Genomic DNA, 25,684 nt, shown 5'->3' with positions numbered 1-25,684 from the left:
GGGACCTCAGGAGGTCATCTAGTCCAACCCCCTGCTCAAAGCAGGACCAATCCCCAATTTTTGCCCCAGATCCCCAATGGCCCCCTCAAGGGCTGAACTCACAACCCTGTGTTTAGCAGGCTAATGCTCAAACCCCTGAGCTATCCCTGGGGCAGGACACGCCCCCTTTCTCCCCCCCGCCCCCGCTGGCAGCCTCAGGGGAAGAGTAACATTAAAACCCAGGGGGCTCCCTTCACAGCAGAGACGTGGAGAGCATGGGAGTGGGTGTCTGGGATGATTGACAAGAAAATAAGCCAATAAAATGGTAAAGATCAGCCAAGTGTGGGCCGGAGCGACTCAAGAACCAATGACATTGCCGCCCTTTGCACGATGGGCGCCAATGTGCCGGAATGCAGCCAATGAGCTCTCGGCGGGGCGGTGGTGGGGGCGGGGCTAGGGAAGAGATGACCCAATGCGCTCTCTAATGGGTGGGGCTGGAGGAGCGAGCTAGCCAATGAGCTCTGAGGGGGCGTGTCCCGGGGGCTGGGCTGCGCCGCTCGCGCTCCGGCGGAGAACGGGGGCGGGCTGAAGTGGCAGAGCCGGGCTGAGCTCGGCGGCAGCAGCAGGCGGGGATGGAGGAGCCGGAGCCGGAGCCGGAGCCGGAGCCGGCGGGCTCCTCCCCGCGGCGCTTCACCTGGGAGGAGATCGGGCTCCGCACGGGCCGGGGGCACCCGCAGCAGGAGCGGTGGCTGGTGATCGACAGGAAGGTCTATGACATCAGCCAGTTCTACCGGCGGCACCCGGGGGGCGCCCGAGTCATCAGTCACTACGCCGGGCAAGACGCCACGGTGAGGGCCGGGGCTGGCGGGTCCCCCTTCTTCCCCGGGCCGCGCTGAGCCCCGCCCTGAGGCTGGGGCAGGCGGGTCATCGCGGACGCTGATTGGGGGTCGCACGGAGGCTGTGCCCTGCTTTGCGGTGTCTGCACGCCCTGGGGAGGTGTGTGTGGCAAGGGCTGGGGAGAGCAGCAGGGGCAGCCGGGATGGGAGGTGGCAGAGCCTGGGGGGCGAGCTAACGGGAGGGGTGGTACTAGGCACCAGCTAAATGTTATGTGAGGGGGAGAGGGCAAGAAAGGATTCAACTGCAGGGATTTTATTCCCTGTAGTGGGGGTGGAGGGCTGTATGTTGGAAAAATCAAAGGGCTGTATCCAGAGGCAGTGCCAGGAAATGAGAGGAATGGAGGGAGCAACCCAGGGGAGAAAGGCGCAGCATGGCGTGTGTATGGGGCACAGATGGCGGAACACCCGAGTGAGGCCAGTTCCAAAGGGCCACCTGCCCTCTGAAGCCCTGTGCAGGTGATGTGATACCTCCACCGTTCTGTGAGCAGCACTAGTCCCCACACAGAGATCCCGGTAAAGGCCAGCAGGATGACTGTGTGGTCCAAGTTCTCCTATGTACCTGACTGAGAGTCTGGGGAAGGGGCTCTCTGGAGCAGCTGTATGGCGATGGGGATCCGGAAAGTCTGTAGTAAGACGAAGAAGAAAGAGCAGGTTGTGTAGAACATGTGCCCTACTGGTGGCAAGGGGATGCACTAATGGGGAGAGGGAGAGAAGTAGTGGGATCTGCTTACCTCTGTTGAAGTGGTAGCTTGACTTATTGTGTAATTCTGATTATGAATCAGAGATTTTGAAGCTGCGGTGTGAGGTAAAAAGCAGATCACAGCATGTTTAGCACTGGACTTGTAAATTTACCATATATCTTCTAGCTGGAGGTTGATATGAAAGGTGAAGGGAAGGCCCCACCAGAAAAGTCCTGTTCAAGAGTCCTGGTAGCATGTTGCTGAACATGTAGATTCAGCAGGGAAGAAATAATTTGGAGAGATGGGGTTTTCTTGTTTAGCCTTACAAGGGTATTGCTGTCAGTATTATCCTCAGCTCCCTCACTTAGGCCCCAATCTAGTAAAGCACTTAAGCATATGCTTATCTTTAAGCATGAAATCAACGAGTTTGCTCACACACTTAAAATTTAAGCACTTGCTTAACCGCTTTGGTGTACTGGGTCTCTAAAGTGCATCTGCTTTCCTGGATTTTAATTCTGATTTATTTTTTATATAGCAGTGTAGATGTACTTGGTATTTAGGTAACTTATGCTAGACAGAGACCAAAATCCCTGCGCTGCTGATCTTTCACTTTAAACATGCACAAGCTGACTTATGCCCATTATGCTTCATGAGATCACTTGTCTGTCCACTCCACATATGGTTTCTGGGGTTTACTGGCCAGCACATAAATGGCTACTTTGTTAAAGCATGGTACCTATTTTTGCATGTACGCCCTGGCTGTGTGCACCCCAACTGTCAGCTGTCCCAAGACATCTCAATCGGGGCAGCTGACAGCAGAGGGTAGGGACTTGGGCTGGGTGAAAGTGGTAAAAAGATTTTCACGCGTAAGATTTTTCACTAGTTCACTTTGTGTGGTTTTTGTAGACCCACAAACTGTGAAGTTTGTAAAGATTTCAGAAGACCGTTTTTTTGCTGTGAGATATGAGGAAACTCAAAGCAATTTTAATTGCCTGCTCCATTCCTGATCCAGTAGACTACAACATGCCCAGCCCAAATAATGCAATTTAACTCTCTGGGCCTGAGAAGTGGCAATGAGAACTTCTGCCAGAGAGAACAACCCAAAAAAATACTGAATTTAAAATTTGCACAGCCACATGTGGATATTACATTTTACATGTTTGGAAACTCAGGCTTAGAAAGGTTAAGGCCAACATTTTTGACTGAGGGTGCCTACTGGTATCCATCTGTTTAAGTTGTCTTCAAATTAGGCATACAAAATTAGTGAACACTTTTGAAAATGATGACTCTGAACCTGTAAACACTTCTGCGCATTTAATTTTATTCAGCTGAGTAGTCCCATTGAGGTAAGTGCTTGCATGGTCAGGGCCTTGGGTCTTAACCTCTCTAAGGGCCTTGAGTCAGGTCCTTGGGTCTTAACCTTTCTCAGCTGCAGTTTCCTCATCTATAAAAAGGAGATAATGAAAAATACCTAGTACTTCATAACTACAGACATAGTGTAAGAGCACATCACTTGTCAATTGTTTTAGGTAAGATCAGTATTTTCAGTGTTATTAGGTACAGTAGAAGCTCAGAGTTATGAACACCAGAGTTACGAACTGACCAGTCGACCACACGCCTTATTTGGAACCAGAAGTACACAATAAGGCAGCAGCGGAGACAAAAAACAAACAAACAAACAGCAAATACATTAAAGTACTGTGTTAAATGTAAACTACTGAAAAAACAAGGGGAAAGCAGCATTTTTCTTCTGCATAGTAAAGTTTCAAAGCTGTGTTAAGTCAACGTTCAGTTGTAAACTTTTGGAAGAACCACCATAACGTTTTATTGAGAGTTATGAACATTTCAGAGTTACGAACGACCTCCATTGCTGAGCTGTTCGTAACTCTGAGGTTCTACTGTATTGTCTGTACTAAGCACAAGATATTGTGGTGGGTATAAACAGCTGTTCACAGGAGGTAAAACTATCTAAGGCAACACTGGAAGATTTTCAAATGCAATCTCCATAATGTGCCCAATTTTCAAGGTTAGATGTGCACTCTTGCACACGTGCATTCATACACGGACAGTCAGGCCACATCTGCATATGCTGCGTATACAAATACTTGACTTGTGCATATAAGGTACACATCAAGTATTTGCCTGAGTAAATTAAACGTGCAAATGTGTGTGCACCATTATATTCCTCTACCTTTGAAAATCTAGCCCAGTGTTTGCAAAGAGCTATATAATTGCAGAGTATTATTAAAGGATACTGTCAACCTAAAAATCACTCTGCTGTCCGAAAATGTTTTCTTTGCTACTTTTACAAGAAACAATAACTAAGATTACTAGGACTGGAAAAATGTACTTATTTGGTAGCACCTACCTGGGTAGTCAGATCATATTTACTCTTTCTCTGTGTAGTCAGTTTCTCTCTGTTGGCTGCCTGAGTCTTTTAGACATGGGGAGAGAAAAACTTTTTAAAAAATTAGGATGTTGTGGTTGTAAACCACAAAGTTTGGCACATGGACTCAGGGGCAGACATAGTACCTGAAACTACTCTTAACTTATTGTGATTGACGACATTTCAATTTCATTACGTCCCTTTTAATCCCAGACACTGACCGGGGTAGGAATAGAATTTGGGACCCAGTGTCTTCTAGAGCTGCACAATATGGGCATAACCAGCAGCCTAAGGCAGTGTGCAGACCTTCACAACCTCCACAAGATCATGACAATTCTATCCATTTTAAGCACTGTTCCAGTGAAGGAGTGTCTGAGAAATGGGTCAGTCATAAGGGTCATAGGCACCTAGTGTTGGATTTATGTGCTATCTGGTATTAACAGACCCGGGGAACAAACTGTGACAGATATGATAATATCCTGCAATAGCCTTCACAAACCTTATTGAACTGAGTTAAATCTTATGTTATTGAATTGTGTTTAATATCTTTGGAGTCCATTGTATTAAATGAGTGGTGTATATATATCATTGTGTATTATATGTATTTTCCCAGGAAGAGTAAATACAGCTCCTCCAGGAACTGAGAAAAGCAGGGAGGGATGATTAGTCAAAGGTGTTCAGGTTATAACATCTCCAGAGAAGCACCCCTCCCTGATGAGGTTCGCATAAACTGGATTCTCCAGAGCTCAACAAACAAAGAAAGGACTTATGGTTAAATGGCCTGAGTTAAAACTGACTTGGAGCTTCTTTCTGATCCAGCAAATGGCCAGGCCCTCTTATCCAAGGGGGTCCCCAATCCTTAGGAGAGGGTTGGGAGGTCTTTGGTCCACTGAGGCCCTAAAACTTGGGTTCTTGTTCTGAGGAAAGGGTGTTATAAACCTGAAACCATTGGCCAACTGCTGGGAGGGGTCTGAAGGACTGTTAACCTCCCAGAGCCCATGTTGGAATTGGGGTGATCTCTGGCAAGCATATTATCCTGCTTGTAGGTTCTTCTATTGTTTTAAAATATGTTCTCTCTGTAATGCTTTGCCCTTAAGAATTAAAGTGCTTGCTTAGAAAGAGCTGTGTGGTAACTCATAACTGTTCGCAATTGCCCTGCTATTAGTCTCTGAAGAGAAAACAAAGCACAGACCCTGGCCTGTTGAGGCAGTCCGCCTTGCTGGGGAATAACACAGTGTAGGTAGGGAACTGTTCAGCCTGGAAATACCTGTTCAGAAGGGAGAGAGAAGCAGGTTTCCACTCAAGAGAGGCAAGGCTGAGGAGCCAGAAGCCTAGAGTGGGATGCCCTTGCTGAACCATATGGAGGGAATATGGGAGCAGTTGCCCCGAACTGTGACACACAACAAGTGTTACACTTTCTTATCTTCAGAGAGTATCTACAACGGGGTGAAACAGAATTGCTCACCTCTGAAGTAGCTGAGCTGGAGTTTCAGAGTAGCAGCCGTATTAGTCTGTATCTGCAAAAAGAACAGGAGTACTTGTGGCACCTTAGAGACTAACCTACAAGATCTCTATCAAGCATTCTGAAAACTACAATACCCACCTGCTGAAGTGAAAAAACAGAAGTCACCTACTACAGGACAGGCCTAACAAAGAAAATAACAGAACGCCACTAGCTGTCACCTTCAGCCCCCAAATAAAACCTCTCCAGCGCATCATCAAAGATTTACAACCTATCTTGAAAAATGATCCCTCACTCTCACAGATCTTGGGAGACAGACCAGTCCTGGCTTAGAGACAGCCCCCCAACCTGAAGCAAATACTCACCAGCAACTACACACCACAAAACAAAAACACTAACCCAGGAACCTATCCTTGCAACAAAGCCTGGTGCGAACCCTGTCCACATATTAGGACCTAATCACATCAGCCACACCATCAGGGGCTCGTTCACCTGCACATCTACCAATGTGATATATGCCATCATGTGCCAGCAATGCCCCTCTGCCATGTACGTTGGCCAAACCGGACAGTCTTTATGCAAAAGAATAAATGGACACAAATCTGACATCAGGAATCATAACATTCAAAAACCAGTAGGAGAACACTTCAACCTCTCTGGCCACTCAGTAAAAGATTTAAGGGTGGCAATTTTGCAACAGAAAAGCTTCAAAAACAGACTCCAAGGAGAAACTGCTGAGCTTGAATTAATATGCAAACTAGTTACCATTAACTTGGGTTTAAATAAAGACTGGGAGTGGCTGGGTCATTACACATATTCAATCTATTTCCTTAAGTTAAGTATCCTCACACCTTCTTGTCAACTGTCTAAATGGGCCATCTTGATGATCACTACAGAAGTTTTTTTTCTCCTGCTGATAATAGCTCATCTTAACTAATTAGCCTCTCACAGTTGGTAACTTCCAACTTATCTGTATGTGTATCTATCTATCTTACTATATGTTCCATTCTATGCATCGGATGAAGTGGGCTGTAGCCCACGAAAGCTTATGCTCTAATAAATTTGTTAGTTTCTAAGGTGCCACAAGTCCTCCTGTTCTTTTTGCTGAGCTGGAGTGAATTCCAGCTTTTTTGGATATTTCTATACTGGAAATCCAAAATCAGACTCCTAGAAAAAACAAAAGCAAAGGAAAAGCACTTCCCCTTTAAATGTGTGGCTTGCTGCCTCATTACCATGCTTCTCAGAAGGTGCATTAAAGCCCCATCACAATCCCCTACCCCCTCTCCCTTGAGACTTAACTGCCAGGTTGTACAACCACCATTGTAGTGATTGGTCTGAACTTGTGGTACCACCGGCTCCTGGTCTGCCCATGTACCACCCCCTTATTCTCCCTCTTCCAATAGGAGAACAGAGATGGAAATACCTCTCTCCCTCTCCCCTGTTGAGGTAAGCCTGGGCTGAGCGGATGCCCTCTCCCCTTCCTGATTAAATACAACAAGGCTGAGCTGGAAATGGCTGCATCAGCCACATTTGAAAACTGTTTGTTCCTGGCTAGGTGCCATTTAAAGGGCCAGCACTTTGCAAAAGAACACAATGCCATGTGGGCACATGCAGTGCTGAGCAATGTACTGGAAACAAAGAAAACCAGGAGTGGGGGCAGGGATTCCCTTGAAAAGAGAAAGCAAACTTAGTCCTGGGAAGACTGTAACTTCAGTGCTTGGACAGACACGGGGAGAGGAAATGTAACATCAAACAAAGCGGGAGACTTTTAATGGGGGTGAGGCACCAAACTAACATGTGCGCCCCCTCCAGTGGGTTTGGAATCTAAAGCAAGTTGGACTGTGACTATAGTGATACAGGTATATAAACCCTGACTTGCTTGGTTGGGGCCACGCTTTCCCAGAGAGGGCAGAGGGAACACAGATCTGCTAAGTGATTGACGATTTTCCCAAGTGACAAGAAGTCACTGATTTCCCTTGCAGGGCTCTCCCAAGCAGCAGTGCACAGGTGTTGGAGGAGTCAGGAGCTTATTACACAGACGGCTCAGTAATGGTGGGGGAGGCATCTGAGGAAACCAAAGGCAGCTGGAGTGGGAGCAGTAGTAAACAGGGAAGCTGTGAGATGTTCCTGATGAAGTGAGCTGTAGCTCACGAAAGCTCATGCTCAAATAAATTGGTTAGTCTCTAAGGTGCCACAAGTACTCCTTTTCTTTTTGTGGGAGATTGTCAGTGGGGACGAGCCTGGAAGAGCCTGGGGGTTTTGTTTGCAGTGAGTGGCAGAACCTGGGGTAAAATTGGGGGAACCTCCCCAACCCTCCTCCTTCACCTGATTAACCTTTTCAATTCAGCCAGCCCAGTCCTGTCCCTACCCTCCAGTTGCCCCAATCCCCAGCCTGTTTCTCCACTAGCTCTTGTGCACCCATTCTGCAGGTCAACGAGGCAGCACTCTGCTTCCAGCCCTTTGCGGTGGATGGACCATGCTGGTTAGCCCAGTAGGGAGAGTGCAGAGCATCGAAACTAGCAATGCCCGTTGGAGATGTCGCAGCAGTTCCTGTGATCAGGGGGAGCGACTGCAGCATAAGCTTTGCTGCCTGCCCTTAGCCCAGCTGGAAGTGTGGGAAACGGAGGGAATGGGAATAAACCATTGCTTGGAATGGTTAGAGGCAAAGGAGAGAGGGAAATGGGGTGTTAGAGAACCAGGTGGAGTGCAGAAGAGGGCATATAAGTTTATATTTTGAAAGTGGAGGGGTTGGAGCCAGGAGAGGGAATGGCTGGCGTTGCACAAAAGGAGAGAAATGAGAGGAAACAGGAGGTAGAAGAGAATGGGGTCAAGGAGTCATGTTATGGGTTGGACAGGAAAGGAAAGACTTCTGATTCAGAGGTACGGAGGAAGAGGGCCCAGATACCATGGTGACATGCATTAGAAATATCTAGCTAGAAAGTGGCAGAGAGCTCCTACTGCAAGCTGTCTGTTCTGGCTTTGAAGAGATCGCTGTTGGGCAGGGAAAGAAGAAGGGTCCAGTAGCTCCACCACTGGATTACTTTCTGCTAGACTGGGGATGTTCACGAAGCATCTTGTCTGCTCCCCTGCCCCAGTGTGTGATTTATCTCACCCGATCCTCTTGTCTGTATTTCAGGATCCCTTCAGGGCATTCCACCTTGACAAGGCTCTGGTGAGAAAGTACATGAACTCGCTGTTGATTGGGGAACTGGCATCGGAGCAACCCAGCTTTGAGCCCAGCAAAAACGTGAGTGTCGTAAAAGACGGATGTTGGGATGGATTGCGGCAGCAGTGGGGATGTGCTGATATCGCTCATTTACTGGCAACCAGGACTTCCAGTAAATGGTAAATCACATGACCATCTTAGAATCATGCCTGTTTGAGGCTTCCGCTTGGTGTCCGGCAATACCAGCTAGAAAAACAGGGCCTGTTGGTCACAGGTTCCCTCCTGTGTTACTGCAACACTCATCAGGCGGGGAGCAGAACATGTTAGCTGCAGGCTCCCCTCAGTGATACAGGGACGCAGACGGGAGAGGGCAGCTCTTACGGACCAGGGGATCCCTTTGGTGTCCTAGTGACCCTCACCTGAGGGTGGGAATGAGAAGGGCAGATCTAGTCAGCCATAGGCTCTCCCCGGTGTCACAGAGACCCTTCACCTGCCCAAGCGTCATAGCATGTGAGCTGCGTACTTTCCCTGATGTCACAGCTACTGCCTCGGAGGGAACTCCAGCTTTCCACTCCTGCTGCAGTGACCCCTCTGGAGTTCCCAGGGCTCCCGAGGCTGCTGTCCTGCACACCCATGGGAGAGTGCTGAATGTTGGGTCTCCCTGCAGAAATTGCTGGTAGAGGACTTCCGGGAGCTGCGCACCACCGTCGAGAGGATGGGACTCCTCAACCCCAACCACCTCTTCTTCTTCCTGCTTCTCCTGCACATTCTGCTGCTGGATGCTGCCGCCTGGCTCACCATCTGGTACTTTGGGTCATCCTTGCTGCCTTTCCTTTTCTCTGCATTGCTGCTAGGCACCGTCCAGGTATACTGCTTAGGGATCATCCTGTACTTCCACAAACTCGGGACCAATGACATATCCCCGGGTGCTTCTGTCAGTACCTCTGATGCTCTTTTACTTGGTGAGCCAAGGAAAGATAAACTTGAAAATGCTTCAGGAATGCTGGGGGTGGGGAGCTGAATGCGACTCCATTTCTGGTCTCTCCCAGCAGGAGATACTGTGAAGAGTTCCGGACGTGGAGAGCTCACAGCTTCTCCATTCCTTGCGTGTCTTAACAGCAGGAGCTGGAAGGGAGGAGCAATGGTGGTGGGAAGCTCCCAGCTATTTTAGACTCAGCCTCTCTTAGGAGGAGGAGCTGTTGGAAATACAGCAGAAGCTCTGGATGTGGCAGGCTCACGAGAATTCCAGCCCCCTCCTTCCTAGGGTCTGGGGGGCGGGAGGGGGGAACGCAGCCCCTTGACGCGTGCTTTTTGAGTGAGCGGAGTTAGAACTGGTATCCTACGTATCTCCTCCCCATAGTCTGCTAGAGCGCGTCATTGGTCCCGGACGTCTTGCTATAGTGGAAACAAGGCTGTACTCTGCTCTGTTTTGTATGAACTTTGAGAGACACTAGGCAGTAGCCATGCCCTCCTTGTGCTCCCATGGGAACACATAGTGCACTGGAGCTGAGGACATAGCAGCTCTGAAAGCCCCAGCTGTTCCTCCTCTGCCCAGGTGGTCCCTCTGGAATTGCAAACACTGGGAGGAGGCAGGCTTCTCATCAAAGGCTACTTTGTTACGGTGCTCCGACCAGTTTGAAGAGAATAAATGCCCTGATTCTTAGTTCCATAGCCTTTTCTTCCTGGCCCCTCCTTCTCCACATAAACAACTCTCCAGCGCTCTGTAACCTCACCCGGTCTGGGCTGGAGTCTAGTGGCAGTATAGTGAGGGAGTGATGTTTGGGACTGTGTGTAGAGAATGGAAATATCTCCTTGTGACCAGTACAGGGGGCTCTCCGCTGCTTGAGGTCAACAGTCAGGAGAGCAGGAGTGTTGTTCCTATGACTGTATGTGTGGAGAATGAACACTGTTGCAGAAGCTCACTAAACTCTGGCTTTTTTCTCAGTGATTCCTTTTGTTTTCCAGGCCCAGGCTGGGTGGCTCCAGCATGATTTCGGGCATCTCTCGGTGTTCAGCAAATCCAAATGGAACCACTTGGTTCACAAGTTTGTGATTGGCCATCTGAAAGTAAGTGTTCAGTGCTAAGAGCAATCGCCAGAGTTTCAACAGGACTCATGAGCAAGGGAGCCCCATGGGTTCAAGAAGGATCTTGTTCCCTAAACTTGACAGGGAGGGGAATGTGGTGCAGCTCTGGGGAATGGGTGAATAAGTGTTGGAGGAGTTGACTTATTTTTGGCAGCATTGATGTTTGAATCCTCTGGTCACATTTGTTCCTGCAGGGTGCACCGGCCAGCTGGTGGAATCATCTGCACTTCCAGCACCATGCCAAACCCAACTGTTTCCGCAAGGACCCTGATGTTAACATGCACCCCTTATTTTTTGCTTTGGGAAAGACACTGTCTGTGGAGGTGAGTCTGAGGGATGTCTGGGGGCAAGTTGGGTCACTGGAACGATGCAACATTAAAAAGATCCAAAGTCAGGAAGCAGCATAAAGTTGGGGAGAACACTATGATGCAGAGCTGCAGAACAGCTGGGCTGCCTCTGTATTTCAGGCATTCTGGGAAGGAGTTGGGAGGGACGGACCTCTTGCTTAAAATCCAGTTTCCTGAGAGAGAGAGAGGACGAGGAAGTGAGAGATCATGGAGTGGCAGTAACCTCCCTGTAGCTGTGGTTGCAACCAGTTTCCATTATTTTTTTGTCCTGGTATAACTTTGACTTGGAAAATTGGTTTAGCCTGAAAATGTCCAGCTTTAGTCAGGTTTCAGAGTAACAGAGAGAAAGTTCATTAAACTGCTTTTGAATCAGTATAAAAATTACCCAGATTTGAAATGTTGTCTTATATTTAACATTACTTTGTCTTCCCCAGCTCCAAACAGCTTGTTACAACTTCTTTAAACTTTCCATACAGTTAAACTTCATTAAAAGTTGCTTTTTTGGCTATGTTTTAGAATGTGTTAAAGATTGATTCGTGATTATAAAGCAGTATTCATTTCCTCAGGTCGAGGAGGGCTGTGACAAGATATGGGTACAAGTTGCTTGTTTTGTTAATTTTTAGATTAGCTTGGCTAATTTTAATGCTCCAGGAAGTGAAACACCATCTTGCATACAAGAGTGGATCAAGATTCCTATGCATTTCAGCCAAAACACTAGCTAATTCAGTGCTGGACTCAGTGCTGGAATCAATGGGAATCTCTCAGTGAATTTCAGTGAGATTTGGAATTAGTCCCAGCTGGAGTGCAAATACATCCCTGGTGTAACACTTCCAGAAATGGTTTTGGCATTTGCATTTTTTAAAACATAAACCCAAATGAATATAGTAACTGGCTCAGACTTTCTGATTTTTTTCCCTGGAACTGAGGAATTATTGGCCTAGTCAGTGCAGGGAAACAGTGCATTCGATATATCTGGACTTTAGTAATGTTTTAACACAGTCCCACCATGATATTCTCATAAGATAGGGATATGGTCTTGATGAAGTTACTATAAGATGGGCGCAGAACTGGTTAAAAGACCATTCTCAAAAAGGAGGTATAGAATCATAGAATATCGGGGTTGGAAGGGACCCCTGAAGGTCATCTAGTCCAACCCCCTGCTCGAAGCAGGACCAATTCCCAGTTAAATCATCCCAGCCAGGGCTTTGTCAAGCCTGACCTTAAAAACCTCTAAGGAAGGAGATTCTACCACCTCCCTAGGTAACGCATTCCAGTGTTTCACCACCCTCTTAGTGAAAAAGTTTTTCCTAATATCCAATCTAAACCTCCCCCACTACAACTTGAGACCATTACTCCTCGTTCTGTCATCTGCTACCATTGAGAACAGTCTAGAGCCATCCTCTTTGGAACCCCCTTTCAGGTAGTTGAAAGCAGCTATCAAATCCCCCCTCATTCTTCTCTTCTGCAGGCTAAACAATCCCAGCTCCCTCAGCCTCTCCTCATAAGTCATGTGTTCTAGACCCCTAATCATTTTTGTTGCCCTTCGCTGGACTCTTTCCAATTTATCCACATCCTTCTTGTAGTGTGAGGCCCAAAACTGGACACAGTACTCCAGATGAGGCCTCACCAATGTTGAATAGAGGGGAACGATCACGTCCCTCGATCTGCTCGCTATGCCCCTACTTATACATCCCAAAATGCCATTGGCCTTCTTGGCAACAAGGGCACACTGCTGACTCATATCCAGCTTCTCGTCCACTGTCACCCCTAGGTCCTTTTCCGCAGAACTGCTGCCTAGCCATTCGGTCCCTAGTCTGTAGCGGTGCATTGGATTCTTCCATCCTAAGTGCAGGACCCTGCACTTATCCTTATTGAACCTCATCAGATTTCTTTTGGCCCAATCCTCCAATTTGTCTAGGTCCTTCTGTATCCTATCCCTCCCCTCCAGCGTATCTACCACTCCTCCCAGTTTAGTATCATCCGCAAATTTGCTGAGAGTGCAATCCACACCATCCTCCAGATCATTTATGAAGATATTGAACAAAACCGGCCCCAGGACCGACCCTTGGGGCACTCCACTTGATACCGGCTGCCAACTAGACATGGAGCCATTGATCACTACCCGTTGAGCCCGACAATGTAGCCAGCTTTCTACCCACCTTATAGTGCATTCATCCAGCCCATACTTCCTTAACTTGCTGACAAGAATACTGTGGGAGACCGTGTCAAAAGCTTTGCTAAAGTCAAGAAACAATACATCCACTGCTTTCCCTTCATCCACAGAACCAGTAATCTCATCATAAAAGGCGATTAGATTAGTCAGGCATGACCTTCCCTTGGTGAATCCATGCTGGCTGTTCCTGATCACTTTCCTCTCATGCAAGTACTTCAAGATTGATTCCTTGAGGACCTGCTCCATGATTTTTCCAGGGACTGAGGTGAGGCTGACTGGCCTGTAGTTCCCAGGATCCTCCTTCTTCCCTTTTTTAAAGATTGGCACTACATTAGCCTTTTTCCAGTCATCCGGGACTTCCCCGGTTCGCCACGAGTTTTCAAAGATAATGGCCAATGGCTCTGCAATCACAGCCGCCAATTCCTTCAGCACTCTCGGATGCAACTCGTCCGGCCCCATGGACTTGTGCACGTCCAGCTTTTCTAAATAGTCCCTAACCACCTCTATTTCCACAGAGGGCTGGCCATCTCTTCCCCATTTTGTGATGCCCAGCGCAGCAGTCTGGGAGCTGACCTTGTTAGTGAAAACAGAGGCAAAAAAAAGGTAGCAGTGGCTCATTGTCAAACTGGTAGGGCATATCCAGTGGGGTGCTGCAGGGGTCTGTATTGGTACTATTCAGTATGTTCATTAATGGCTGGGATAATGGCATGGAGAGTATGCTTATGAAATTTGCAGATGACACCAAGCTGGGAGAGGTTGTAAGTTCTTTGGAGGACAGGATTAGAATTCAAAATGATCTTGATGAATTGGAGAATTGGTCTGAAATCAGTAAGATGAAATTCAATAAAGACAAATGCAAAGTACTACACTTAGGAAGGAAGAATTAAATGCACAAATACAAAATGAGAAATAAGTGGCTAGGCAGCAGTACTGGAGAAAAGATTCTGGAGGTTATAATGGATCTCAAATTGAATATGAGTCAACAGTGTGATGCTGTTGGGGGAAAAAGGCCAATATCATTTTGGGATGTATTACCAGGAGTGTCATATGGAAGACTTGTGAAGTAAGTCTTTCACTCTGCTCGGCACCGGTGAGGCCTCAAGTGGAGTATTGTGTCCTGATCTAGGCACCACACTTTGAGAAAGATGTAGACAAATTGGAGAGAGTCCAGAGCAGAGCAACAAAAATTATATGAGGTTTAGAAAAATCTGACAAAAGGTTAAAAAAAACCCTGGGCATGTGGAGTCTAAAGAAGAGAAGGCTAAGGGGGAACATAAGTCTTCAAATGTTTTAAGGGCTGTTATAAAGAGGACAGCGATTAATTGTTCGCCATGTCCTCCAAGGCTAGGACAAGAAGTAATCAGCTTAGTTTGCAGCAAGGGAGATTTAAGTTAGATATTAGGAAAAACTTTATAGTTAAGCACTGGAACAGATTACCCAAGAAGGTTGTGGAATCTCCATCATTGGAGGTTTTTAAGAACAGGTTAGGCAAACACCTGTTGGGGATGGTCTAGGTACACTTGGTCCTGCATTAGTGTGAGGGGCTGGACTAGATGACCTGTCCAAGTTACTTCCAGCCTTACGTTTCTATGATTCTGTGATTGTGCTTATGACAGGGGTGGGCAAACTACGGCCCGAGGGCCGCATCCGGCCCTGCAGATGTTTTAATCTGGCCCTCGAGCTCCCGCCGGGGAGCAGGATTGGGGTTTGCCCCACTCCGCCTGGCTTCTGAAAACAGCGGCATGTCCTCCCTCTGGCTCCTACGCGTAGGGGCAGCCAGGGGGATCTGCATGCTGCCCCCACCCCAAGTGTGGCCCCCACAGCTCCCATTGCCCGGGAACCACGGCTGATGGGAGCTGCTGAGGCGGCGCCTGCGGACAGGGCAGCATGCAGAGCTGCCTGGCCGCGCCTCCGCGTAGGAGCCGGAGGGGGGATATGCTGCTGCTTCTGGGAGCTGCTTGAGGTAAACGCCCCCTGGAGCCTGCAGCCCTGACCCCCTCCCACACCCAAACCTCCTGCTCAAGCCCTAATTCCCCTCCCGCCCTCCGAACCCCTCGGTCCCAGCCCGGAGCACCCTCCTGCATTCCCAACCACTCAGCCCCACCCCAGAGCTTGCACCCCCAGCTGGAGCCCTCATTTCCTCCCGCACCCCAACCCCCAATTTTGTGAGCGTTCATGGCCTGCCATACAATTTCCATACCCAGTTGTGGCCCTCGGGCCAAAAAGTTTGCCCACCCCTGGCTTATGGGGAGCTAGTGGAGTTGTTTGACGATGGCGGTGATATGGTCTCACTTATCTGTACATAGGGCACTGAAAATCAAGTGTCTCCAAGATAGGAAAATCTATTCATCCTTGTTTCCATGGAGATGAGCTACAGTCTAGGTGGTTATCTGTCTCTGCTTTGGAGGCTGATATGGGTGGGTGTTCTAAACACTGCCACATATATTAATAGCATTGTGTTTTATTTTGGTTTCTGTATTTTTGCATAGCATGTGAATTATGCTTTGTACCACATGCATTTTTCCAGTTCTAGGAACTGTATTAAGCAGCTGTTCTAGAAGGCAGCCTGCCTAGATATTGCCAGCTTCTGCAACCAATAGCAAGTTACAGTGGGGAGTAAGGCCGCAGTCCGGCATGTGCTTAATTTTATGCACATGAGTAGTCCCATTGGCTTCAACAGGACTACTCACGTGAGTATTGTTGGTGGTGAAGATGAATCCATCCCAGATCCAGGACCCTGCTGCTTGTTCATTCCAGAGCATTACTGAAGGCAAAATTCAGTTACTGTTCAGTCTGTTGGCTTATCTGTATTATCCAGGTGATAAGCACTCTCTTGTGACCATGTGGTGGGACCTTTTGTGCATGCCAGAGTGAAGGGAGCTTTCTGGATTAGTATCATCCACATGGAGCCATTTTGCTGATTTTCATTCTTTCAGTGGAGGCAGGGTAGAGCAGAGTAGGACCGTCCATCCCTTCTCTACAAAGGTGACAGCTCTAATCAGGGCCTGCTACAGATCTGTCTTACTAACTGAGAGAGACAAGGTGGGTAAGGTAATATCTTTTATTGGACCAACTTCTGTTGTTGAAAGAGAGAAGCTTTTGAGCTACACCAGAGCTCTTCTTCAGGTCCCTTTGTAGCTCAAAAGCGTATCTCTTTCATCAACAGAAGTTGGTCCACTAAAAGATATTATCTCGCCCATCTTGTCTCTCTAATATCCTGGGACCCACATGGCTGCAACAACACTGCACACATTAACAACTTAGCGTACCCATCAGAGCATTCCTGTTTTCTGAGCCCCACTGTCTCTGAATTGAAGGATATGGATTGGGTGATGGTGAGGATCTTGGAGAGGTTTGGGTGTGGGTTGTTTCCCAACTTCGCTTTCTTCTCCTCTTGGTTAACAGGCTGGTGTGAGTTAACCCTGAGAGCACAGAGAAACCTGAGCATATGGCCTGCTGTTGGGTGTATTATTCAGTAGAGTACCACTGTTTGTCTGTGTGGCTCTTATCAGCTCAATGGTCTCTTGAGAGGACTTGTGATAAGACAAAACCTTGGTCTTGGTCATAGTAATAAATGGAGTCACATTTGTGAAGTGGTTCCAGCTCCCCCTACTGGGGAACAGCTTGTTGTGCAGGTCAGAATTCACATTTCAAGGGCCTAGACTAGGCAGTTGTGCATCAGAGGCAGTGGGGAGGGGTCCCTTTAGAAGATATAAAATAAGGTGAAGTAGTGCTGTGGGGGACCCAGGTATGAAGAGACGGCTGGCGGGTTCCTGTTAATGCCTGTCTCTGGGAGGTATTTATGCAGACATTTCTCCTGATGGAGTTGGTAGGGGATTTTTGAGCCTCCCTCTCAGGGAGGGTGATCGAAGTGCTTGTATAAGTGTCTCTGTAGCCCAGGTAACCTGCCGTGATCCCTTTTCCTTTCACAGCTCGGGATGAAGAAGAAGAAGTTCATGCCTTACAACCATCAGCATAAGTACTTCTTCATAAGTGAGTATCTCCACTCCCATGCAGTACCAGCAATCATTAGTAGGAGCATTGCCAGCAGATCGAGGGAAGTGATTATTCCCCTCTATTCGGCACTGGTGAGGCCACATCTGGAGTATTGCATCCAGTTTTGGGACCCCCCCACTGCAGAAAGGATGTGGACAAATTGGAGAGAGTCCAGCGGAGGGCAATGAAAATGATTAGGAGGCTGGGGCACATGACTTACGAGAAGAGGCTGAGGGAACTGGGCTTATTTAGTCTGCAGAAGAGAAGAGTGAGGGGGGATTTGATAGCAGCCTTCAACTACCTGAAGGGGGGTTCCAAAGAGGATGGAGCTCGACAGTTCTCAGTGGTGGAAGATGACAGAACAAGGAGCAATTGTCTCAAGTTGCAGTGGGGGAAGTCTAGGTTGGATATTAGGAAAAACTTTTTCACTAGGAGAGTGGTGAAGCCCTGAAATGGGTTACTTAGGGAGGTGGTGGAATCTCCATCCTTAGAGGTTATTAAGGCCCAGCTTGACAAAGCCCTGGCTGGGATGATTTAGTTGGTGTTTGCCCTGCTTTGAGCAGGGGGTTGGACTAGATGACCTCCTGAGGTCCCTTCCAACCCTAATATTCTATGAATCACCAGAACCCTCCGAATTAATTCCTTTGGAATATGATTACCTGCTTCATGTCTCTGCATTCTTCTTTTCTCTTCTCTAGTTGGACCCCCAGCCCTGGTGCCCCTCTACTTCCAGTGGTACATATTCTACTTTGCAGTGCAGCGCAGACAGTGGGTGGTGAGTATGTCCAATTTTGCCAGATCCTGCGGTGCCTCCCCCTAGTTTTCTGAATAAGGTTCAGTGTGAGGAGCTGGGACTGAAAAGTCAGAGGGAGGAGTCCTGAGTGTGGAGTGGCTGGTCACCATGTCTCACTATGACACAGTGGATGGGTGTATGACTGGTGCCTAATCCTTTGACAGAAGAAGAGAGCGGGTGTCTTCCCCCTAATGCATGTGCTTCTCAGTCTGTGAGAACTGTGGTAACAAAGGGAGTTATCTGGGCTCTGCTGCTGTGCACCGATGGTGGTCAGTCAGCAAGGGTTTCTGGGGCCTTCCCCTCATGTTGTGGGGTTGGTGCAGCTCTATGGAGCCTGACCATCAAATGTCACATCAAACCAGTGGTTGGTTTGTGGCTGCCTGAGGGGGAAAACCATTGAAAGCTGAGGGGAGCGGGAAGGAAAGCAATAGAAATGAGAGGGGCTGAGAATGAAATTCAGTGCCTCATCTGCCTGGGACAAATACATTTAAAAAAAAAAATAGATTTTTCTCTTTTGGGGGGAAGGCCCCTTTCTCCTAATTCCCGCACCCAGTTTCAGTGGTGGGGCCTCCAGGCTCCTGCTATACAGCCCAGCATGAGAGAGCACCCAGAGCAGCGCCAGGTTCCTGTAGCAGAGATCCGGCCTCATCTGCCACTTCTCCCTGCCCCCAGAAGCTCTCTTTTTATCCCCCCTTTACACTGTTCAGGCTTCCCAAATGGCCTAGAACCCAGTCCTCCAGCAGCACAGAGTGGACCGGGCAAAGGAGAATATGGGTGGGTGTGTGTTTCAGGAGTATGGTAGGGGGGTATGCTGGGACAAGGAGGGATAATGGGGGTTGGGAGGCAAATGCAGAAAAGGAAGAGCTCTCACCTGAGATTTAGGCGCAAGGGGGTCTTGACTGGGGAGAGAAGCAACTGAGAGAGGATTATTGCAGGAAAGAGAATAAGTACCAGAGAAAAGCCCGCAGAAAAGTGCAGAGGAACAAGGAATGGTGGGAGGGAAATGAGGCAGAACAAAGCTGTCTATAGCTGCTGCTGCTTTCCCCTTCCACTTTCCGAGTCTCTCCTTTCTGCCCTCGCTGCCCATCCTAGCATCGGAGGTGAGCGAGAGATGGCCCTTCAGGGTACGCCTTCTTTTGGCACATGGCCCAGGTCAGGCTGATTACGTGCCAGGGAGCGAAGTGGAGCTAAAGCATATGGGCAGTAAGGAGGGGTGGATGTCTTCAGGGCTGCATTTCAGATGGCGCATGCTAGGGGAGGGGAGGGGAGGGAGATAAAGACTGTGAATTATAGTGGCGGTTTCTGGGGCTGCCAGTGCAGGGCAGTGGGCAAGGGCTGTAATCTACAGCCTCGATGCAGGTTTCTCTCTGTCTCCTCTCTGACAGGACCTGGCCTGGATGCTGACCTTCTACATCCGATTCTTCCTCACCTACTTGCCATTACTGGGGGCGAAAGGGCTCCTGGGGCTCTTTCTTCTGGTCAGGTATCACTCACCCTACTACCCCCCTATGGTTGCTTCAGCTCATAACTGTTTCTTATCAATCCCTCTGCTCTGCCCTTCTCTAGTCCTCTAGCCAACCTGCCCATCTCTTCTTTTCCTAACTGCCCCCTAATCTTCTGCCCGTTGTGACTTTCTATGACCTGACAGGGGAGATTATTTTCCCTGTGGTGTCATCACCTGTGTGGGCCTTTTGCTGTCCGGTTGGTTGGAATCCATGGGAGAAGTTTCATCAAGCAGTAACTGCTTTGGCCCAGGAAGAGTGTTTGTTCCTTGGCTCTCATAGGCTTAGGTGGGCATGTGGTGAGTGACTGCTTTGTGTGTGTTTGTCTCCACAGGCTCATAGAGAGTAACTGGTTTGTCTGGGTGACGCAAATGAACCACATCCCCATGCACATCGATTACGATAAGAATGTGGACTGGTTCTCTACTCAGGTATGACTGTCTCCGTCCCCGGGAGCTGTGGGTGTAAATTCCAGACCAGATGGCACTTTGCTATAGATGCTAGGGGTCAGCAGGGAGCCCGTAGAGGGTTACAGGGTTCAGTAGGGAAAGGCATTGTGAGCACTCTGAAATTCGTGGTAATAGGGTTGGAGTCTGCACTCATTGGGGGTGACATGGTGACTGCAGGTGATCTGGGGTTTTGCATGGAGCTCTCCCAGTGCAAGACACTCCTATGTCCTTCCTTCTTCTTGTATCTTGATCCTGTGCCCATTTCTGTAAGGGTGAGGAGGCCTCCACAGAGGAGAGTCAGGGCAGATTTGGCCTAATCCTGCTGGTGAGACCAGCTCCGTATTGGTTAGGACTCTGATCCCATATCCCAGAATGTCCAGGCCTGGTCTCACTGTCCTCAGGAATAAGAGCTGTCATCCCCGTCCTCAGATTAGTCTGTTCAGTCTAGAGGAGAGTGAGGATGAGAGGGTGGCACCAGGTTATCCTGCTGTCCAGGTAAATGAGAGATGAGCATTCATGGAACAACACTCACTGCTCCCCTTCCTCCCCCAGCTCCAGGCAACGTGTAATGTTCATCAGTCTCTGTTCAATGACTGGTTTAGCGGGCACCTGAACTTCCAGATTGAACACCAGTGAGTATGGGTGCAGGGATGAGAGAAGGAATCCTAAGGAACACCAGTCACTATGGGCACCAGGGGAGGGCAAGGGAGCCTGTGCGGCATCAGTGAAAACAGGCACAAAGGAAAGGGCAGGAAATCTATGGGGCACAAGACATGGAGGAGGAGTGGAAACTGTATTGGGCACCAGATGGAAAGGCAGGAACTCTCTGGGGCACCAGTGACTACACCCATTGAGGGAGATAGAATGGGAACCGCATGGGGTATCAGTGAGTACAGGCACTGAATATAGTGAGAAGGGAACACTATAGGGCACTAATTGATTCCAGATTCAAAGTGAGAATAAGCCACCTGTGAGGTTGGCTCCTTGAGGGGAGGCAGGAAGCCTGTGAAGCACTAAATGAGAGACCAGCTCTCTGGCAGGTTTCAACTAGTGTAAATGGTGGATTCTCTGTAATCTGAAGTCTTTAAATTATGATTTGAAGACTTCAGTAATTCAGCCAGAGGTTATGGGTCTATTACAGTAGTGAGGTGGGGTGGGGTGAGGTTCTGTGGCCTGCGTTGCACAGGAGGTCAGACTAGATGATCCTGATGGTCCCTTCTGGCCTTAAAGTCTATGAGATCTCATGGAATCAGCCCCCTTCTCTCTCCACAGCCTTTTCCCCACAATGCCTCGACACAACTACTGGAAGGTGGCCCCCCTGGTGAAGTCCCTGTGTGCCAAGCACGGCATCGAGTACCAGAGCAAGCCCCTACTCACTGCCTTTGGCGACATTGTGCAGTAGGTGTCAGTCAATGTAAAAATGTTGTGCAATAGCTGTTGACAAGATGGGGACGCTGGGCCTTGTGGGAAGACAGTGCCCGTTGTGGGAGGGCAGGTCCACTAGGGACGTGGGGTGGGAGGGCCACAGCTGGAACAGAAGAGATGCAGTAGAAATAGGATTGGATGGTTCATGGGACTGAGAGTGGGATATGGATCCTTTTAGATCTAGCCACTGGTTTCAGTCAGTTGCAGATAGCTAGTGTGGACACTCTGATGGAAAACACTCCGCCAGCAGCCTCTTCTCCCATCTCAGGTGCCTCCATTGCTGTCACTGTAGAATTATGTCGGGGTGGGGTCTCCTAGTCAGGTCTGTCCCAAGCCTCATTCATTCCTTCTTTGTCTTTTTTATAGCCTTGAAACCTTACCTAACCATGTCGTCTCCTTTGCTTGCTTCCTTCCTTTTTGTCTCCTGTTGGGTTGTTTGCTTTAACCCTTGGATCATACAGCCGTCTCTCGTGACTCCATAGGGACTTGTCCTGTGTCTTTCCCAGGATCGGTAGCCTGAATCACTGTGTCTTTGAGCATCTCCCTGATGTGTTCCATACAAGGGATTTGAATATTACATTAGATTTCATCAGCCCCCCCCCTTCTCAAATTTGCTTTATTGATCTTTACTCTCACTGTGCTGCCACATTTCATCATTTGTTTCTAAACTAATCCGCCTCCCTCTCTCTATCCCTGCAGCTCTCTGAAGGATTCGGGGGAGCTCTGGCTCGATGCCTATCTACATAAATAAGCAGCAGCAGCTCCAAACAGAGGTATTCCCCCACCCTCGCTGCCTCCCACGATGGTCACCATGAAGACACTGGACAGAGAGCTGGCTGAGCCAGGGGTGTGGAGCTGGGCAAGCTTAATTCCAGTAATGAGTGTGGGGTTTTTCTAAGATGTTTGTTCTTAGTCCTTCTCATGCTTCTCCTACTCCTCCTTTTTTGGTACTGAATAATAGAGAGGATCAGAATGGAGGAGACCACTTGCCGGGAAGGAGGAGCAGCTTGTAGGTCTGGGAATTAACGCCCTTCTGTCTGGTGACATTTCACTTGCTGTGTCTGTAGGAGAGAAACCTTTTATCTAACATAAATATTTCTGAGATGCCTGGCAGCTTGGTATCTAACCCCTACTCTGCTCCTTCCCCATGTGAAAGAATCAAGGAAGCTGGGACAGGCTGAGATCACTGAAGGTAGAAGTTGAGGTGGTGGGAAGAGGGAGAAATAAGGAGAATTGTAAGTGTGGGAAAGAGAAGAACCTGTGTAGGGGCTATGTTGTTAAACATCCTTGTGCATTTAAGAATGGTAAACCAAGTGTCCAGACCTTGGGGGCGTGGGGTAGAGAAGAAAGGCCAAACCACCAGGCAAGGGCTTAGACTACTTCGTAGGGATGAGTGTGAGAAGAGAGAGACCAAACCACAGAGCAGGCACAGGTGGGATGCAAGAGCTGTTTCCTAGATGTGGGGGGCTTGGCATGCTGTGTCCAGTGAGAGTGCTGCTACATATATGCCTTGAGTGGTTTTTTTTTTTTTTTTTTAGAGGTAGGACTGGTGAGCCCCTGGATCTCTGGGTTAATTATCGTATTGCAACTTCTGCTGGAGATGGCCTGAGTAGCTTCCACAGTGCCATACTCTAAAAGTGAAAAAGTTGATGGACCAGTTACTGATACGCTAAAAAGATAGACGTTAATGCAAGTGGAACCTCTAGTCCCCCCAGATTGGCTGCCATGGTGCCCCCAGCAGTTTAGATGAGGAAGAAGAAGACTGTATAACCAATCCATGGCTCCTTGGGAGTGCACACTTATTATACTGCACCCTTTGGCTGCTGAGGACTTTGTAAATAGGGAGAGAACTCAGGATTTTTTGCATCAAAAGCACAGGATGCTCCCATGTGAGCTACAGGCAAATCTTCCACTGTGGAGGCATTAGGGTTCAGGACTCCACTTGAACATGTCTAACATTCCAGCCAGCAGAGGGCAGTGGGGGACATGCATTGTGCGCACACAAACACAGGCCAGCATGTTGTGCCTCTGGTTCTCTATGGGTATGTACGTCTACACTGCAGTAAAAAACCCACAGCACTGAGTCAGCTGACTTGGGTGCGGGGGGGGCTTGGGCTGTGGGGCTAAAAATAGCAGTATAGGGGTTCGGGCTCAGGCGAGAGCCCAGGCTCCAAGACCCTCCCTGCAAGACCCATGCCATGGGTCTCTGATTGCAGTGTAGACGTACCCTATTAGGTAATGTGCCTCCAAGACATGCTCTGAAGGGGTATGCGCTTCACTGTAACACTGCCAGAGTATTAATTAGCCTTACGGCCTTTGCCGACGCTACCTACAAGGCCAAACAGCCCAACTGCCAAAGCAGATGTAGCATCTCGCGTGACCTTTCTAAAGGTTGCAGTTTGATCACTCGCACCCTGCCTGCCCCCATCATTTCTTTGTGTTTGAGCCTCCCCTCTCCAAGTTTTGGGTCCAGCCTCTTTCCTTCTCTCTCTGGAGTTCTTAAATGGACAAGTGTGACGCAAGGACTCATCCCCTCTTCCCTGCCCTCCCCTCGCTCCCGTGGTAGCTCCTGCAGCCAGACAACATTATGACAACTTTTCCCAACTATGGTAATAGCTGATTCAGGCCATGAATACAGCACAGACTTCTGCTGGCACAGCTGTGTCAGGGGCGAGAAGCGGGGTGACCTCTGACCAGCACAACTGTGCCAGCAAAGCCCCTAGTGCAGACACAGCTATACCAACAAAACTGCTTTTCCGTAGATAGCTGGTTTTGCCTGCGGGAGGAGGGTGGGACTGGAATAAGCTATGCCATTACAAAGCACAGTTTTGTTGGTATAGCTGTATCCACACATGGCAAGCTTTGCCAGGAGAGTATACTGCTGTGTGTCATTATGCCAGCAAAGCACTCCTGGTGTAGACATGGTCATAGTATCTAAAGGGGACTGGGAAAGAAATGTAACTTCCCCTCTCTGGCCACCATCCAAAAGATTGGAGGGCCTGTGAAGTGGGCGGTGTCACCTCACCCTCGACAACGGCTGGGATGAGAATTCATTTTTGTTTAATGGAAATAGTTAAATTGCCATTAAATCATAGGTCCGGAGTGTTGAATAAAGAGTGTAAATTTAAAAGAAATCCTCTGGGCTTCTGTGGTTGTTTTCTCCTATTTTGTCCCTTTTCTTTCCCATCACTTTCCCCCATGTGGGGGATTAGTAAGGAAACCCCCTGCCTTCCGCAATCCCTTCCATCATAAAAGTAAATCTCATCTATGCAGGAAACATGGCTTTCTGAGGGCTGGTCTGCAACTGTGGAATAACCTCCTGCAGGAGCTAAGGACCATCACAAACCTTGCCACCTTCTGCTCCAAGTTCAAGGCGCACTTCTTCAACCTGGCCATCACTAGCATAAACACAGAGCAGCAGGTACATTTTACACAAACCAACGCACCCTACCAGAACAAAACTCTACACACCATTCTCCCCCTGGGGTGAGGATGAGGGGGAAAACAGATCACACCTGACAGAATTTAGTCACATTGCTGAATGCGTGCCTGGTAGGTGCTGAGATAATCTGGAGGTGGGGGCAGAATATGAACCTATAAAGACTAAAATAGAATCCATCAAGTCAAAGGAATCTTTAGGGGAACAACTATTTGTCCATGCTGCAGCAGCAGTGTCTGTGGCTGCTCTACCCTGATCATCTACTCCCTGTCCAGGTTCTCAGGATCTGGAAGAATCCTCACACATCTGTGAAGGGAGTTCTCTCGTCCATTGGGCAGTATACCCAGGGGAGGCTCTCTTCCCACCTTAAATCACTTCAGGACAGAATTACATTTCACCTTGTGATGGGTTGCTCCCCTTCAAGATGCCACCTGATGTGCTGAGATACCACTGAGCCTGCCTGTTCTGCCAGAATGGGCCCCCTATAACCTGTCTTGCTGAGCCAGGCTCTTAAGCCTCCTCTAGCACACACACAGGCAGGGTCACGCCCAGCTGCAGAAAGACACAGACACTGAGATCAGTTCTGGGAAGACTGAGTTTAAGAGACTTGTCCCAGCACTCAGTTGCCCACCTCCCTTGGAGTACAGACCAAAGGTATATTGTCTTGTGCTGTATAGAAGAATCTGCACAGTGCAAGCTCATAAAAATTCGCCCTCTTCCTCAATGTGAAGAAAGATATGCACAGCTTCTCTCTCCCCCCTCCCCTGCCCCCCAGATATGAATTGCACAAACTGGATAATGTTACAAACAAAACAAATTTATTAACTCTAAAAGGCAGATTTTAAGTGGTTAAAGGGATAGCCAACAGAACAAAGCAGATTACTAAGCAAATAAAACAAAACACAC

General features: G+C 48.5%; 1 protein-coding gene across 1 annotated transcript; it reads left to right on the top strand.

The window, feature by feature from the left end:
• Positions 1-611: 611 nt before the first annotated feature.
• On the top strand, positions 612-24,467 carry LOC144265502 (acyl-CoA (8-3)-desaturase-like). The gene is made up of 12 exons (XM_077818135.1): positions 612-827; positions 8,540-8,650; positions 9,237-9,434; positions 10,535-10,636; positions 10,849-10,977; positions 17,107-17,167; positions 17,869-17,945; positions 19,349-19,446; positions 19,800-19,896; positions 20,467-20,546; positions 21,187-21,312; positions 22,039-24,467. Exons 1-12 carry the CDS (start codon positions 612-614, stop codon positions 22,088-22,090), a joined length of 1,347 nt encoding a protein of 448 aa, XP_077674261.1. The 3' UTR covers positions 22,091-24,467.
• The last annotated feature ends 1,217 nt before the right edge of the window (positions 24,468-25,684 follow it).

The sequence above is a fragment of the Eretmochelys imbricata genome, chromosome 6, assembly GCF_965152235.1.
Source record: "Eretmochelys imbricata isolate rEreImb1 chromosome 6, rEreImb1.hap1, whole genome shotgun sequence".
NCBI classification, from domain to species: Eukaryota; Metazoa; Chordata; order Testudines; family Cheloniidae; genus Eretmochelys; species Eretmochelys imbricata.
This window is presented reverse-complemented; position numbering and strand designations above follow the sequence as displayed.

What these genes read in the sequence shown, in the direction of transcription:
- LOC144265502 (XM_077818135.1), top strand. Translation starts at nt 612, where the DNA reads ATGGAGGAGCCGGAGCCGGAGCCGGAGCCGGAGCCGGCGGGCTCCTCC. An exon ending in TGCTGCTAGGCACCGTCCAG is followed by an intron (nt 9,435 to 10,534) that starts GTATACTGCTTA and finishes TTTGTTTTCCAG; the next exon opens with GCCCAGGCTGGGTGGCTCCA. An exon ending in AACTTCCAGATTGAACACCA is followed by an intron (nt 20,547 to 21,186) that starts GTGAGTATGGGT and finishes CTCTCTCCACAG; the next exon opens with CCTTTTCCCCACAATGCCTC.